The sequence below is a fragment of the Python bivittatus genome, unplaced genomic scaffold, assembly GCF_059951505.1.
Source record: "Python bivittatus isolate LINGU-HERP-01145 unplaced genomic scaffold, Pbiv_v1 ctg000020_np1212, whole genome shotgun sequence".
Taxonomy (NCBI): domain Eukaryota; kingdom Metazoa; phylum Chordata; class Lepidosauria; order Squamata; family Pythonidae; genus Python; species Python bivittatus.
In genome coordinates this window covers 120,269,357-120,284,818 of record NW_028277030.1, presented here as the reverse complement: position 1 = coordinate 120,284,818, position 15,462 = coordinate 120,269,357, and the positions used below count along the sequence as shown (strand labels likewise).

Genomic DNA, 15,462 nt, shown 5'->3' with positions numbered 1-15,462 from the left:
GTATCTTCGGAGAGACTTTTGCTTTTCCCAATCAAGGAAAATGCCCCATTTCTAATATCCTGGATATAGCCAGAAAATCTGAAATTATGTAGTGTCTAAAAACTCACTTTTCTAATGATCCTTGGGGTAATTTTAAAGATGCAGCTGAGTTTCCATTTGTTCTGCAATTGTATAAATGGGATTATATAGGGCAGACTTTTGGGGAAATAGCAGTAGAATTCCACCTGTTCTGGAGAGTCAGTTTATCAGATGCTTTAAGGATCACTGTTGTGTCATACCAAAAATTAGGGATTTGTAATGCTCTGTGATGTTGTGTAACATGCACTTTGCAGATGGGAAGAATGGTAAGAACAAGGAGTTGAGCTCAGGAGTTGTCAAGCCAGCAGTGAATAAACCCAGCTGTATGACAGGCATCACACAATGCTGGAAAGACGTAGTACAGCAGCAGGTAAGGATGGCTGAAAGGTGGTGTCCAGCAACAGGAGGGTGACTGCATGCATGAAACAAGGGAATCATGATGTTAATGCAAACTATTAGGTCTTTGTGCTGATATATTCTGTCATAAGCTATTAACCAGTTTATCATTCATGCTTCTTTATGGTTTATGTTACAAGTTAAAGAGTCTTAGAGAACTGTATCAGGAACTCTGAGGCTTCAAAGAGAGGCTGATGTGGAATCAAGCTCTCAGATGAAAAGAGTGTATCTATTCCAACTTGGTTACCAGCTAAGCTAGGTAGAGTTTATTTCTATTGTGAAATTTCCAACACATGATTGGGCTCTCCAGGTTGCTTTCAGATAAATATTTTACATAATTTTCTGTTTATTTAGGTAGAACATCTTGGATATTCCAAAATAGTAATTAAGCATGAAATTTGCTTTGAATCCAATTAAGACTTGACACTAAAACCTTCCTTAACAAAACTTCCTCAGGTGAGGTCCCATTGAGCTAGATAAAAAGGTTATGATCTTGAAATGTTGCTTGTCCTTCTGTTCTGTTGTCCAGGTGAAATGTTTCTTGGAGTCCTCCTGGCAGGCCCCTGACTTTGTGGAACGATATTGCAGCACCTACCAGCGCCTCCGTGCTGCCATGGAGGAGCTTTTTGGACAGCAGATCTCCTTCATGCTGGCCTTATGCCATGGTTTCTCTGGAGGCTTGTTGCAGCTCTCCTTCCTGACAGCCATGCACGTAAGTCAGAAATCAAGTAGGCATTTCCATAAAACAGAGATGTACAACCTGAGGCACCAGGTCCAGATCTGTTCTCTAAAAAATTTGAATATGGCTACCTGAGACTTCCAAAATTAGTTATTAAATGGTAATTTTTAATGTGACAGGAATAAAAATATATTAAATAAATGATTGGCAAGTATCATGCTAACAAACATATTAACCTGACTTCCAGGTGAGTGAGCAGTTTGCTCGTTACATTGACTGGTGGATCCAAAAGAGCTGGGCAGATTCGGGTAATGTGGAGACCCTACAATGTCTGCAGCGGAGCCTGGAGCCCATCCTCTTCCTAGCAGACCTGGAGTTGGCCAACACTTTTGAGCGGTTCTACCGGTGAGGCTTTTGTGGAGAGGAAGAAGGAAGAGGAGGATGAATATACTACTTTTACTAACAGAGTAGACAGAAAGCTCTTCGGCAGTAGTGGTGAAGCATCTTGCTGGTCCTTCAGTCTGGATGAAGATGTTCTCAAGAACAGAAGTGTGGCCCTAAGTTTTGTTTTGAGGAGTAGTTTGAAGGGGCCTGGCTCCTTCTTATGAACCAAGAAGCCTATATCTCCAGGAATACCGTAGGGACTGTGGGAACGAGTGGGGCTGATGGATGACCCTTGTCTTTAATTTCACCTTGAACTCCTTGCCTCTCCAGGTACTACCTAGGAGACCGTCTTCTGTCTCAAGGGAAGACATGGCTGGAATCTGCTGTAGTGGAACACATTGGGATCTGCTTCCCCAACCGTTTCCCTCAGCAGATGCTGAAGAACTTGAGTGAGCTGGAGGAGCAGCAGCAACAGTTTCATCTTTTCCAGTTGCAGCAGCTGGACAAGCATCTGCTGGAACTAGATCAGCATGGAACTCGTGAAGAGGAGGAGAAAGAAAGTGAGGTGAGCAGGGAAAAAAAATAATTCTAAAGCTAAGCAGTCCTCTGAAGCAAAGGCTTTTTTCCCCTCACATCTCTTTTGTCCAGTTGATGTTGCCTAGAATGTCCTGGTGTCAGCCACAGAATTGATACTGGATCTTCTTTTGCTCCCAGATGATGGAGGAGAAGCCATTTTCTCAGAAGGAAGAGGCAGAAGTGAAGGTATTGGCTTTGTCTCCACGCTGTTGGACCATCTCTCCCCTTTGCTACCTTGAAGACCCTGCCAGATTTTTTCCATCCTCCCTCAGTCAGCAGCTGAGAAAGTTTGCAGACTTCTATACCCAGAGTGAGTATAAGAGTGTCCTGAGTCCAAATTTGGTTAGGAAGGGGTATTCCTTATAGGTCCCACTGCTTCCTGGCATAGTTTTTGGGAAGCAAATCAAGAACACTTCACTCAGAGACTTTGTAATCAGAAAGGGTTCACAAACCTGGAAACTAGTAGTTTCAGATTTCTGCTAAAGAAATTCTGAAAAATAGCAAGTCTTTCAGTAGATTTTTAGAGAGGCCATCTTAAAGATTTATTATCTCTGGAAGAACTGACCAATTATAGGACTAAGGAACACAGTAGCTAATTAAAAAGGAAAAATCAGATTTGGTTAACATAAATCTAGCCTAGTACTGCAATTTCCAGTTTTTATAAAGTGCAAAGAGTTGTCCAGACCCTAAATTTCCAACATGGCTAAGCTCACTGGAATAGTGCTTGGCACTTGCCAAGCTTTGTGCCTACCTCATTTTATTGTTTGAGATTAGAAATGCTTGCAGATTTAAAAAAATGAATAAGAAACTAGTGAGTTGCAAAGCTCTGCACCATTCTTAAGCATAATATTTGCTTATAATAATGTTTCTAGCTCCAAAAAGATCCCAGTGGTATTCTTAGAAAAAGAAATGGTGGATAGCTGCAGCCAAATTAATTATTTTATTTATAAATCAAACTTATATGTCACCCATCTCACTGTACAAGTGACTAGGCAGCTGAATTCTTTGCCACCATTTTATGATGATAACATGCTTTCAGCATTCCATATGGGCCAGTTGGTTCAAAAAGATTGAGTTCACGCTAACCTCTTTGATCCCTTGAAAAATAAGTAGCCAAGATTTTATGAAATAACTGATTGAATTATAGGATGTACAAGATTAGGACCATTTAATTTCTACTGCAGATGAACCATTTTGATCATGCAGGATGTACTGACTTTCTCTTTATTCCATTCTTTGTCTGATGACTCTGCATGCATACATTTTCATCATACTATTCCCTTTCAAGGTAAGCAGGATTATGTAAAGCACAGAAAGCAGTAAGAAAAATTAATAGCAAAAGAAATTGCACATGAAAGAAGAAAAATAAAAGACACCACACTACTCAGCAACCTTTTTATACTTCAAAATATCCTTGCTTTCAATATATCCCTTCACTGCTTCATACATGGTTTTTAAATTTTTTTTATTTATTCTCACTTCTTTTTGAGAATCTTGTCAGGGTCATCCAGCAATAGTTTTCTCAGGTTGCCCCTTTTTCTTGACATACTCTTTCTTCATATACCTGTTTTGCAATTCAGTCCTCATTCATTCTCTCTCTGTGACCAAACCACCTCACTGTACAGCTTGCATCCTGGTCATTCAGTCTGTATTCAGTCCACATTCATTCAGCACCCGTTCATTCTTAACAATTCCGCCCTTTTTCATTTCTTTTGACATTCATTCCTCACAAGAGACTGTTATCTTTCTACCAATATTTTGTATGTCTTAAAATTTCTCTTATTCCTATTTCCCATATTTAGAAAACATTCTACCAAGGTACACACATTCATCTACTTGCTATAGTTTTTCATCATTTATGTGTAAATGAGGCAACTATTTATGTTAGTTTCTCTCAGCCCATCCTACCTCACAGAGTTGTAATTGCAGGATAAATAGGAGGTGAAAGCATTATGCAAATACAACCACCTTTAGTTGTACAGAATAAAGGCAGGGTGTAAATCTAATCATCATTATCTAGAACCTCTGTTGTAAGCCAACATACTGTTGCCTACATCCCTTTAGCAGTAGGCATATGCAATATACTGACATGTACACAGGATGTCAGTGACCCTGAAAATGATTTAATTAATTTAATATATTAGTAAGGCTGCCCAATTTAGAATGGGCTGTGTTAAATATTAGAAGCTGATAAAAAGCAACAATTATCAAAAGATGAAGCAGCACAGAAGGCTTGGCATTTCTCCATAGCAAGAGTACTCTTGAGGATCCCACCATCATGTGGTCTCAAGGCCTGGGATGAAAAAATAGCTTTTAAGGGATTTTTAGAAGAGGGTCACGATGGGGGCCATATGACTCTCAAGGAGAATGCTGCTGCAGAAGGCGGGACTAGTGATAGTGAAGGTATGCGTCCTAGGTCCTACCAAATGATGTTGCTTTATTAGCTTATGTAATCATTGTTGCTGCTTAAAAGGGAAAGTTTGCAGTCTCTCAGTAATTGCCCTGCCTGGAACTGAGGGCTTATAGAAATGTTTTGAACTTTCAGTGTATTCCTCTCTGACTGACCTCTTCATCTCTTTTAGGTCGGAGCCACTTTGGGCTGGAGCATACAAAGCCACAGCGTTTACAGTGGACATGGCTGGGCCATGCTGAGCTGGAGTACCAGGGCTGCATCCTGCAGGTGTCCACCCTGCAAATGTACATTCTTCTGTGCTTCAACCATGCTGAGGTCCTGACTGCCTTGATTCTCATTTCCTTGACATCATAGGAAACTGATTCTTAGTATTTGTCCATCTGCTTTCCTTTTATTGACACTGATTATGCCAGGAATTGAATAGTTGTAGATAAAGCTATTCACACTCTCCATTCCCTCCCCCTGTTTCTGGCTTATGGAAGAGAAAGCATTATATCGAAGAATGGAAATGAATCCTTGCATATCCCAAGGATTTGTTTTCTACTGGGGCATCAATGATAGGAAATTGCCTCTGGACCTGCTCTGTTTGGAGGCAATTTCTGTATTATGCAGATATGTACATATGATTCTCCCTTTTCATAAGATATGGATGTTCTCTCCCTGACTAGGGTAGTGTGGCCAGTGGCTTTTGTTTATCAGCTTGTGTTCAACCAGATGGTTTGCCTGATTTAGGCTGGAGGTGGCTTGGGGGCTCTATTGTCTGGTATTTAAGTTGCAGACATTTGTACAGAATCCCTTTCAATGAGACAGTGCCTCTTCTGAAGAAAAAAATAGTATCCTGAAATTTTCTACAGTGTTATAACTTCAGTATGACCTGAAGTTTGAAACTAGAAATGTTACTTTGCTGAAATGTTGGTGAGGCTGGATTGATTCTATCTACACTATACTGGGAATCTGTCAGGAGCTGTTCCCCTTGTCAGTAGCACACATCCCTGTAAATGGGTTAGGATCTCAGAATGGAACAGTTCTTGAATTTGCAGTATTTCTCACAGTAGGGTCTGAAGACTAGATGTCATAGCTTTCTTCTCTGTGACCCTTTCTTTATATGTTCAACTTCATTTTTTCTTTCACTGGTTATAGGAAGTTTCTGTGGAGACATTATTAGAAGTCACAGGTCTCTCCCCTGTCCTCCTAAGTCATGCACTGAAACCTCTGACAAAGGAGAGTGGGATCCTCACCCAGAGGCAGAGTAAGTAGGGAGGACATTCCTGTAAAATGAGAGGGAATATTGCCAATATGTAAAGTTGGTCTGATAAATTGGATGGAATTGTGACTTTTATTTGTCTGGACATTAGATTTATATCTCACCTTTCTTCTGGGAGCTCAGTTGCACTTTTTCTTTCAGTTTTTGCTCATGTGACTGAAAGATAATAACTGGTCCAAAGTTACCCAGTGAGCTTGTACAGCTGAGAGTGGACTCAGACCTGGATCTTTCAGTCTTAACCTCTAGCCTCTTCACAAAAGAAACATTAAATAAGCTTTTAGCTGATTTCATGGATCAGTTGGTTTGCCAACTTCAGTGATGAAGCTAAAAAGAACTTTCCTAGTCGGATGTCACAGAATACAGCTACATTTAGGAAGGCAAAAATATCTCAGCTCCTCTCAGTCCCTGTCTTCTTTGACTGCTAGGTATTTTGAGGCTGAATGAGGGGACACTAGGCCAGGTGTCCAGTCAGCGCCTGTGGCTCTTGCCCAAACAGATGTATTTGAATGTGGAAGAAAATGAGAGCTGTGCTCTGGAGAAGAAGAGGAATACCATTTGCTGTCTCCTTGTCCAGATCTTGAAGGAGGAGAAAGAGATGCATATTGACAACCTGGTATTCAAGGTATGGAATGCAGGGACCTAAGCCCCTTGCTGAACTCAGCTGGCAGCCAAAAGGAAGACCAGTTCCATTCATTCTTTCTACCTTGTTCAGGTGATTGATGCCTGCCAGAAACGGGAGTCTGGCTGTACCCAGAAGTTTTTGAACTTTTGCTGTAGTAGCACAGATGTCCTCTCTTGCATCCTGCATCTGCTGAGCCAGGGTTACATCCAACGCCAGGAGGACAGCCCACATATCCTGGAGTACATCTCGGCAGAGCCCACCACACCTCACCGGGGCCAAGCTCAGCTCATTTTTCAAAACATTAATTGCCAAAAACAAAAGTCGTCTTCTGATAGAACCAACAGGTAATGTTTTATTTTAATGTGCTGTGCATATACAGTAGTAGAGTGAAAGCAATCCTTTGTTGTTGTTGTTGATAAGGCTTTTTCTTGTCAGATTGGATACCTTTGGCCTTGGCACAGAACAGGTTCTGATGGAGACAGTGCTCTTGCCTATGGGACGCACAATGAATCAAGAAGAAGTTGAGCTGCTGATGACCCAAACAGTGGAGAAGGTGTCAGATACTCTAAGCATGACTGCAGATATAGCTCAACATCTGCTCATACACTGTAAGTGGAATGTGGATGTTCTGATTCAGCGCTACACAGAAGACCAAGACGTGCTGCTATTTTCCTCAGGGCTGCAAGTGCGAAATCCTCAGCCGCCTTCAAGCCCTGTCACCCACTGTCCAGTGTGTGTGAATCCGCTGAGTGAAGCAGACAGTCTGCCCGTTCTCTGTTGCATGCACTACTGTTGTAAGGTAAGAGTTTCCTTTACTACTCTGATAACAGGTATTTGGGCAGGGAAAAAAAAACAAATTTGCCTTTACTATGTCACATTAGTAGTGTGTTAGAGAAGATGAAGATATGTTTCCTTGATTTTTTTAAAAAACATATCTTGTATTTCATTCATCCCTAGATTGCTCTGGACTTGGTGTTTATATCCATGAAAGAATTGTCAATTTTGGAATAGGTTTCCATCCCTGTCCCCAAATTATTAATAGCATTGTCTCTTGCAAATTATTTCATCCATGATAAACTGCAGTTGAAATATTCCATATTTCTTTCTCATCCTTCATTTTTATTTTTATGTTTTTCTTAACTAGTCCTGCTGGAATGAATACTTGACTACTCGGATTGAACAAAACCTGATTCTGAATTGCACATGTCCCATTTCTGATTGCCCTGTGCAGCCCACTACTGACTTTATCCGCTCTATAATTTCCTCCAAAGAGGTCATTGCCAAGGTAAGCGGGGTAGTTGTAAAATGCAGGCTTAGCAGATTGAAAAACTGACTAGTCACCTCCAGAAAGGAATTTTGTTCTTATGAGCAGATACCTGTTTTATCTTGAAGCCTGAGGGTTGTCACAGAAGGTTAAGCTGTTAATCCATTAATCTAAGTATGCTAAATCTCACATTAATAGAGGCTCTCTTGCTGTATATGACTATATATTTTTTTTTAATCTCCATTTTCCTAAAATAACTGGAGCAGTTTGCTCTGCAGATGTCTCCTCTCCTTGTGCGATGAGTATTGAAGTAATTTAAAGAGTGCTCGGTCAAATTTTTCTGGAGAGTCAGACATACGAAACAAAGTAGAAAATAAAAATGTTTTGTTTTTTATCCGTATATATACTGTTGTACTTTTCTTTCTTTCTCTTTTGTATGTTATAGTAAAACTAAAATAAAAAAGAAATCTAAATATAATCCCTAAAAATGTATTACTGGAGGAAGATGTGTGCTCATGTGTGTGTGTGAAAAACAGTTCTTCTGTATACATTTTTTTGTGCAAAGAATAAGTATTTCATTCTGTATACCAGTGTTGTCCAAACGTGGCCACTTTAAGATGAGTGGACTTCAACTCCCAGAATTCCCCAGCCAGCATGGCTGGCTGGGGGATTCTGGGAGTTGAAGTCCACTCATCTTAAAGTGGCCACGTTTGGACAACACTGCTGTATACATTTGGTAAATGAATAATTTGCTTATTTTGCATTGTTCTACTGAGGAAAAGTGTTACAAGAAACCTGCCAAGCATGTGCATGCTCTTATGGTACTGGTAGGGCTGCAAAATCCTCTGTGTTCTCAATCCTTTAAGTGCTAGAAACATGCTATTTGAGGACAGGGAAAATGCTTACAATCTCATGTTATTAAGAGATTTAACATATTACTATAGTTATAAGTTAACAAATAAAACTTTTCCAAATTAAACAGTGTCTATGATGGGGATAATGGTAGACAAGGTAAACAACTTCTGAGGAAAATGCCAAATAGTTGCTTGATCATCATTGTTATATTAGCATTAGTTGTCCTTTAGAATTTGAATCTTTTTTTTTTTTTGAAACTTCAGACAGATTTAAGAAGTGTGGCACCAGTGCTCTTTTTCCAAGAGCTTAATCTAGTAATTTGGGAAGGAATAGAACTAATGATGGTTTGTCAAAATTTTGGAATTGATAACTGATCTCTGAAATTGTTGAGGTACAGAAATAAATAAGAAGCTATCAGGCTTTGGATATCCATGGAAAACACATTTGTTTTATTGGTAACTATAAACTAAATAGTTCAGGAAGGCAAAAAATGGGAATGAGAGAGGAATTAATTAGTTCTGGAGAAAGAAAATTGAATTATAGAGGGGACTATGTTTTTAGTGGGACTTTGTTCTCATACTACTGTTTGTGAAGCTGTAAAAACTATTTTATACTGTATTCACTTAAAAGGAAGATGAATACTCCCCCCCAATAATTTACCTTTAAAACTGGAGGGTCATTTTAGATTTGCTGAAAATGTACTAATAGAAGTAGACAATATTGTTTTTGGTCATAAACATATGAACTCACCAAACATATTGTATGAACTGAGTCCAGTCTCCTAGATTGAACCTGTCAGGCTTAGCCCAAGGAACTCCAAGAGACAATGTCAATTCAGTCCAGCTATGTTTATTAGCTACAATCTCTAGCAAGAATCTTCCCAGACTAAAACCCCAGTTCCCAAAGTCCTCCAGCCACAACAGTGTGAATTCCTCAGGGAGGTGCCAGTCTCATCCTCTTGTTCCTCCCATGCGGTTTTGGCAAGCTAAGAAAATGTTTGTCTCCCTGAGCTTGGCCTTCATAATTCCATTCCATCACATCACCCCTCCCTCCAACTCCATCCTCCCCGTCGGAGTTCTCATCAGAACTTGGCAAAGGCGGGAGGGGCGACATGTCAGGTGATGATGGTCTCTCGGTACCTCTTGCCTCCTCCATACACTCATCCGACTGGTCCTGAAAAACAGCTACAACATTAGCAGAATCAGCCCCCCTCCCTCCTACCATCTGCAAACCTGAAGTAGAAGGCTGTGGACTGCTAGCTTGAGTCTGCTCCTCCCCTAAATCCCCCACCAAACCTTCCTCCAGCACGCTGCCCCGTTCTTCTTCTTGCTGATTAACTGCTAGCACTCCGGGCAACACTCGAGGCTTCGATTTGCCAGGGAAATGCCTATGGAAGTGGAGTCAGGGAAGATTGATGTCAGGCCTAGCGCAAGGAACTCCAAGAGACAATGCCAATTCAGTCCAGCTATGTTTATTAGCTACAATCTCTAGCAAGAATCTTCCCAGACTAAAACCCCAGTTCCCAAAGTCCTCCAGCCACAACAGTGTGAATTCCTCTGGGAGGTGCCAGTCTCATCCTCTTGTTCCTCCCATGCGGTTCTGGCGAGCTAAGAAAATGTTTATCTCCCTGAGCTTGGCCTTCATAATTCCATTCCATCACAGAACCTAGTCTAATCTAGTCATAGAATTATCACTTTAAAAATTATTCTGATTGGAGCATGTCATTAATGTTATTGATTTCTCTATATTTCAGATCAAGATACTATTCTATCAAGGGAATCTTACATAATTTCTGATTAAGATTTTGTAGTTAGAAGCATATTACCAAATAATATTTTGTTTTAGCTGGTTTCAAACAACTCTAGAAATTGTAATTACTATTGCAGTTAATTAGTGGGACAATACAACTAGTTATTCCACCTGTATGTTTAATTACACATGACCAGTAATTCCACAAGGTAACAAGACAATGCCTAGAAGACCCAAGGAGGGCTGTGAATCCGCTGTGCTGAAATTTTGAGTAGTTGTAGCTGCTTTGAAGCTTTGATTCTAAGGGATGATTTGCCACTGAGTGAGGCACCACTTTGAATGATTTGCAAAACGTCTATACTATTCCTTTGCCATATTTTCAAAGGAATAGTATAGATGCTAAATAATAAACTATATAATATCTTAGATTGTATAGTTCCTGGTTGGACTATTGCAATGTGGTCTATATGGGACTGCCCTTGAAGATCACCTGGAAGTTACAACATGGCGGCTCACACAGTGTTGGACACCTCTCAGTTCACCCATGTTACATAGTTGCTGTACAAGTTGTACAGGGTCCCAGATTCATTCCTGGTGCAATTCAAGGCTGTGGTTACTACCTAAAGCCATACATGGCACAGGGCCAGGTTATTTGTAGGACCACCACTCCCTGAGGTTATCTCCATGCTTCACCAGGCTAGACAGGGTGAGTTTGTTCTGGGTCCCATCTCTTAAAGGTTGCAATCTAATGGGTCCTAGGAAGCATGTTTTTCTGTAACAGCCCCTGCCCTGTGGAATATCTTTTCCCCTGGGATCTGGCAGGGTCCTACCCTTTTAGCCCTCTGGAAAGCCATAAAGGGTTGGCTTTTCCCCTAAGTGCTGGGATAGGGGTGAGGTTGGAGCCTGAGGATTGTATGGTTTGATGGATTGAGGATTGTGGGTCAGGTCCCTGGTTTTCTTGTCTTTGGTTTTACTATTGCTGTGAGCAACCCAAATTTAAGTTTTGTGATATATGTACTTAATAACTTGTAATATTTCCTTTGCTTTGTATATTATAGTAAACCCTCAATTTAATGTGCCTCAGTACAGTGGACCTGGCCTGCAGTGGACATAATCTGTCTGTGTTGTTGTTCAGTCGTTAAGTCGTGTCCGACTCTTCGTGACCCCATGAACCATATTGCGCCAGGCCTTCCTGTCCTTCACTGCCTCCCTGAGTTTGCTCAGTTTCATGCTCATTGCTTCAGTGATGCTATCTAACCATCTCATCCTCTGCCGTCCTCTTCAATCTTTCCCAGCATCAGGATCTTTTCCAAAGAGTCCTCTCTTCGCATTAGGTGACCAAAGTATCTGAGCTTGAGCTTCATTATCAATCCTTCCAATGAGCAATCAGGGTTGATTTCCTTTAAGATTGACTGGTTTGACCTCCTAGCAGTCCAGGGGACTCTTAAGAGTTTTCTCCAGCACCACAGTTCAAAGGCATCAATTCTTCGGCGCTCAGCCTTCTTTATGGTCCAGCTCTCACAGCCATACAGTGGGGCAAAAAAGTATTTAGTCAGCCACCAATTGTGCAGGTTCTTCCACTTAAAAAGGTGAGAGAGGCCTGTAATTTTCATCATAGGTATACCTCAACTATGAGAGACAAAATGAGAAAAAAAATCCAGAAAATCACATTGTCTGATTTTTAAAGAATTTATTTGCAAATCATGGTGGAAAATAAGTATTTGGTCACCTACAAACAAGCAAGATGTCTGGCTCTCACAGACCTGTAACTACTTCTTTAAGAGGCTCCTCTGTCCTCCACTCGTTACCTGTAGTAATGGCACCTGTTTGACCTTGTTATCAGTATAAAAGATACCTGTCCACAACCTCAAACAGTCACACTCCAAGCTCCACTATGGCCAAGAGCAAAGAGCTGTTGAAGGACACCAGAAACAAAATTGTAGACCTGCACCAGGCTGGGAAGACTGAATCTGCAATAGGCAAGCAGCTTGGTGTGAAGAAATCAACTGTGGGAGCAATAATTAGAAAACGGAAGACATACAAGACCACTGATAATCTCCCTCGATCTGGGGCTCCACGCAAGATCTCACCCCGTGGGGTCAAAATGATCACAAGAATGGTGAGCAAAAATCCCAGAACCACACGGGGGGACCTAGTGAATGACCTGCAGAGAGCTGGGACCAAAGTAACAAAGGCTACCATCAGTAACACACTATGCTGCCAGGGACTCAAATCCTGCAGTGTCAGACGTGTCCCCCTGCTTAAGCCAGTACATGTCCGGGCCCGTCTGAAGTTTGCTAGAGAGCCTTTGGATGATCCAGAAGAGGATTGGGAGAATGTCATATGGTCAGATGAAACCAAAGTAGAACCTTTTGGTCTAAACTCAACTCGTGTTTGGAGGAGAGAGAATGCTGAGTTGCATCCAAAGAACACCATACCTACTGTGAAGCATGGGGGTGGAAACATCATGCTTTGGGGCTGTTTTTCTGCAAAGGGACCAGGACGACTGATCTGTGTAAAGGAAAGAATGAATGGGGCCACGTATCGTGAGATTTGGAGTGAACACCTCCTTCCATCAGCAAGGGCATTGAAGATGAAATGTGGCTGGGTCTTTCAGCATGACAATGATCCCAAACACACCACCCGGGCAATGAAGGAGTGGCTTCGTATTTCAAGGTCCTGGAGTGGCCTAGCCAGTCTCCAGATCTCAACCCCATGGAAAACCTTTGGAGGGAGTTGAAAGTCCGTGTTGCCCAGCGACAGCCCCAAAACATCACTGCTCTAGAGGAGATCTGCATGGAGGAATGGGCCAAAATACCAGCAACAGTGTGTGAAAACCTTGTGAAGACTTACAGAAAATGTTTGACCTCTGTCATTGCCAACAAAGGACATATAACAAAGTATTGAGATGAACTTTTGATATTGACCAAATACTTATTTTCCACCATGATTTGCAAATAAATTCTTTAAAAATCAGACAATGTGATTTTCTGGATTTTTTCCCCCATTTTGTCTCTCATAGTTGAGGTATACCTATGATGAAAATTACAGGCCTCTCTCATCTTTTTAAGTGGGAGAACTTGCACAATTGGTGGCTGACTAAATACTTTTTTGCCCCACTGTACATTACTACTGGAAAAACCATAGCTTTGACTATGCGGATCTTTGTTGGCAAGGTGGTGTCTCTGCTTTTTAATATGCTATCTAGGTTTGCCATAGCTTTCCTCCCAAGGAGCAAGCGTCTTTTAATTTCATGGCTGCAGTCTCCGTCTGCGGTGATCTTGGAGCCCAAATAAATGAAGTCTGTTACTGCTTCCATTTCTACCCCTTCTATTTGCCAGGAACTGATGGGTCCAGATGCCATGATCTTAGTTTTTTTAATGTTGAGTTCAAATCTCTCTGTACATGTACACAAACAAGATCCCTTCTGCCATTTTATACATAAATAAAATGTGTAAATCTCATTTAGATTTAATAGACATTCTACTTTAAGAGAAACCACTTCCCCCCTCAATCTGTTAAGTCAAGAGTTTTATGCACTACATTAATTCTTGTGTTTGCATCATTTCAATGTTAATCTGTCCATATCTTTAAAGTTGATTTAAAATTAATGTGTTTATTACATCTGAAGTGTTATGATTTTAAATTTCCCAAAGGGGTGAGCGCTTTTCCGGTAGTATACCCTAGTTACAGAATTCTCCTTTATGTGGGAAGCATGACTGGTTTCAATTTTGCTGCCTTTTAGGTACCATACAATATCTTAACTGAAATAGTTTTGGATCAAGTCCATCCAAAGAAGTGAACAAAATATAAATAAGATAATAAATATTTAGCATTTAAAACCCACATGCGTGGGGGATAACAGTACATACAGTATAGTTCAGCTAGTATTAAAATATTACTAATGTTCATTCACCAAAATATTCAAAAGCAAAAATAATACATTTTTATTGCTCTCTTAATTAAACCTTCTAATTGATTTTGCTGATTGTTTCATTTATAACATCATTTTATCCGCCTATCCTCTTCAGAAAATGATGACACTTAACATAATGCTTAATTGAGAAAAACTATTATATTATATATATACAGTGGTACCTCGGGATACGAACTTAATCCGTTCCGTGACTCTGGGCGTATCCCGAGTTGGTCGTAACCCGAAGGAAATTTCCCCATAGGGTTCAATGTAAATCCGGTTAATCCGTTCCGCCCTCTTAATTTGGTCGCACCCCGAGGCAAATTTCCCCATAGGGTTCAATGTAAATCCGGTTAATCCGTTCCGCCCTCCGCCCGAATTTGGTCGCAACCCGAGGCAATTTCCCATAAGGTTCAATGTAATTACCGTTAATCCGTTCTGGCGTCCACGGACCACACGGAAAGCGGCCGGGCGCGGCGTGGTGCGGCGCGAAAATGGCCGGGTGCAGCGCGGCGCGGCGTGAAAACGGCCCGGCGCGGCGCGAAAACGGCCCGGCGCGGCGCGGCGCGAAAACAGCCCGGCGCGGCGCGAAAACGGCCGCGGACCACGCGGCAGGGCCGGAAAAACAGCCGCGGACCACGTGGCACGGGCGGAAAATGGCCGCGGACCACGTGGCACGGGCAGAAAATGGCCGCGGACCACGTGGCACGGGCGGAAAATGGCTCGTACCCCGAGGCGGAGTTCGCAAACCGAGGTAAAATTTTGGGGCCAGAGCTGGTCGTAACCCGAAAAATTCGCAAGCAGAGGCGTTCATATCCCGAGGTATCACTGTATTTGGAAGGGATAAGCCTCCTCTCAATAAACTCTTAGTTAATAAGGTGGTTTATTTTTGCACACATTAATAAATATTCTACTACTTTCTTTTAGGATTAGAGTGCTATCCTAAATAGAATCATCTTTAAAAAAAAATAATGAACCTGTTGAAAACCTGCTTCTTTTGTTAAGAGGTTTATAACACACCTATAACACAAATGTGTCCCAGATGTTTTTAATGAGAACTCCAAAACTAACATTCATACATTTTTCTATGCAGTATGAGAAGGCCCTTCTAAGAGGTTATGTTGAATGCTGTTCAAACCTGACTTGGTGCACCAACCCTCAGGGCTGTGATCAGATTCTCTGCAAGGAAGGCCTTGGCTGTGGAGAAGCGTGTTCAAAGTGCTCTTGGATCTCCTGCTTCAGCTGCAATTTTCCTGAAGTAAGGTT

The 15,462-nt window shown here is 41.4% G+C and overlaps 1 protein-coding gene across 2 annotated transcripts in view; it reads left to right on the top strand.

Annotated features, from left to right (window-relative positions):
• LOC103064951 (cullin-9) overlaps positions 1-15,462 on the top strand; it is a 70,143-nt gene that overhangs the window by 41,701 nt on the left and 12,980 nt on the right. For both annotated transcript variants that reach the window (XM_088148002.1, XM_088147995.1), the window contains exons 22-33: positions 333-448; positions 1,004-1,186; positions 1,401-1,558; positions 1,868-2,102; positions 2,252-2,423; positions 4,696-4,841; positions 5,667-5,775; positions 6,216-6,412; positions 6,503-6,756; positions 6,848-7,211; positions 7,557-7,697; positions 15,290-15,454. In XM_088148002.1, the coding sequence (XP_088004128.1) occupies positions 333-448; positions 1,004-1,186; positions 1,401-1,558; positions 1,868-2,102; positions 2,252-2,423; positions 4,696-4,841; positions 5,667-5,775; positions 6,216-6,412; positions 6,503-6,756; positions 6,848-7,211; positions 7,557-7,697; positions 15,290-15,454 (2,240 nt within the window). The remainder of the gene's footprint in view (positions 1-332; positions 449-1,003; positions 1,187-1,400; positions 1,559-1,867; positions 2,103-2,251; positions 2,424-4,695; positions 4,842-5,666; positions 5,776-6,215; positions 6,413-6,502; positions 6,757-6,847; positions 7,212-7,556; positions 7,698-15,289; positions 15,455-15,462) is intronic.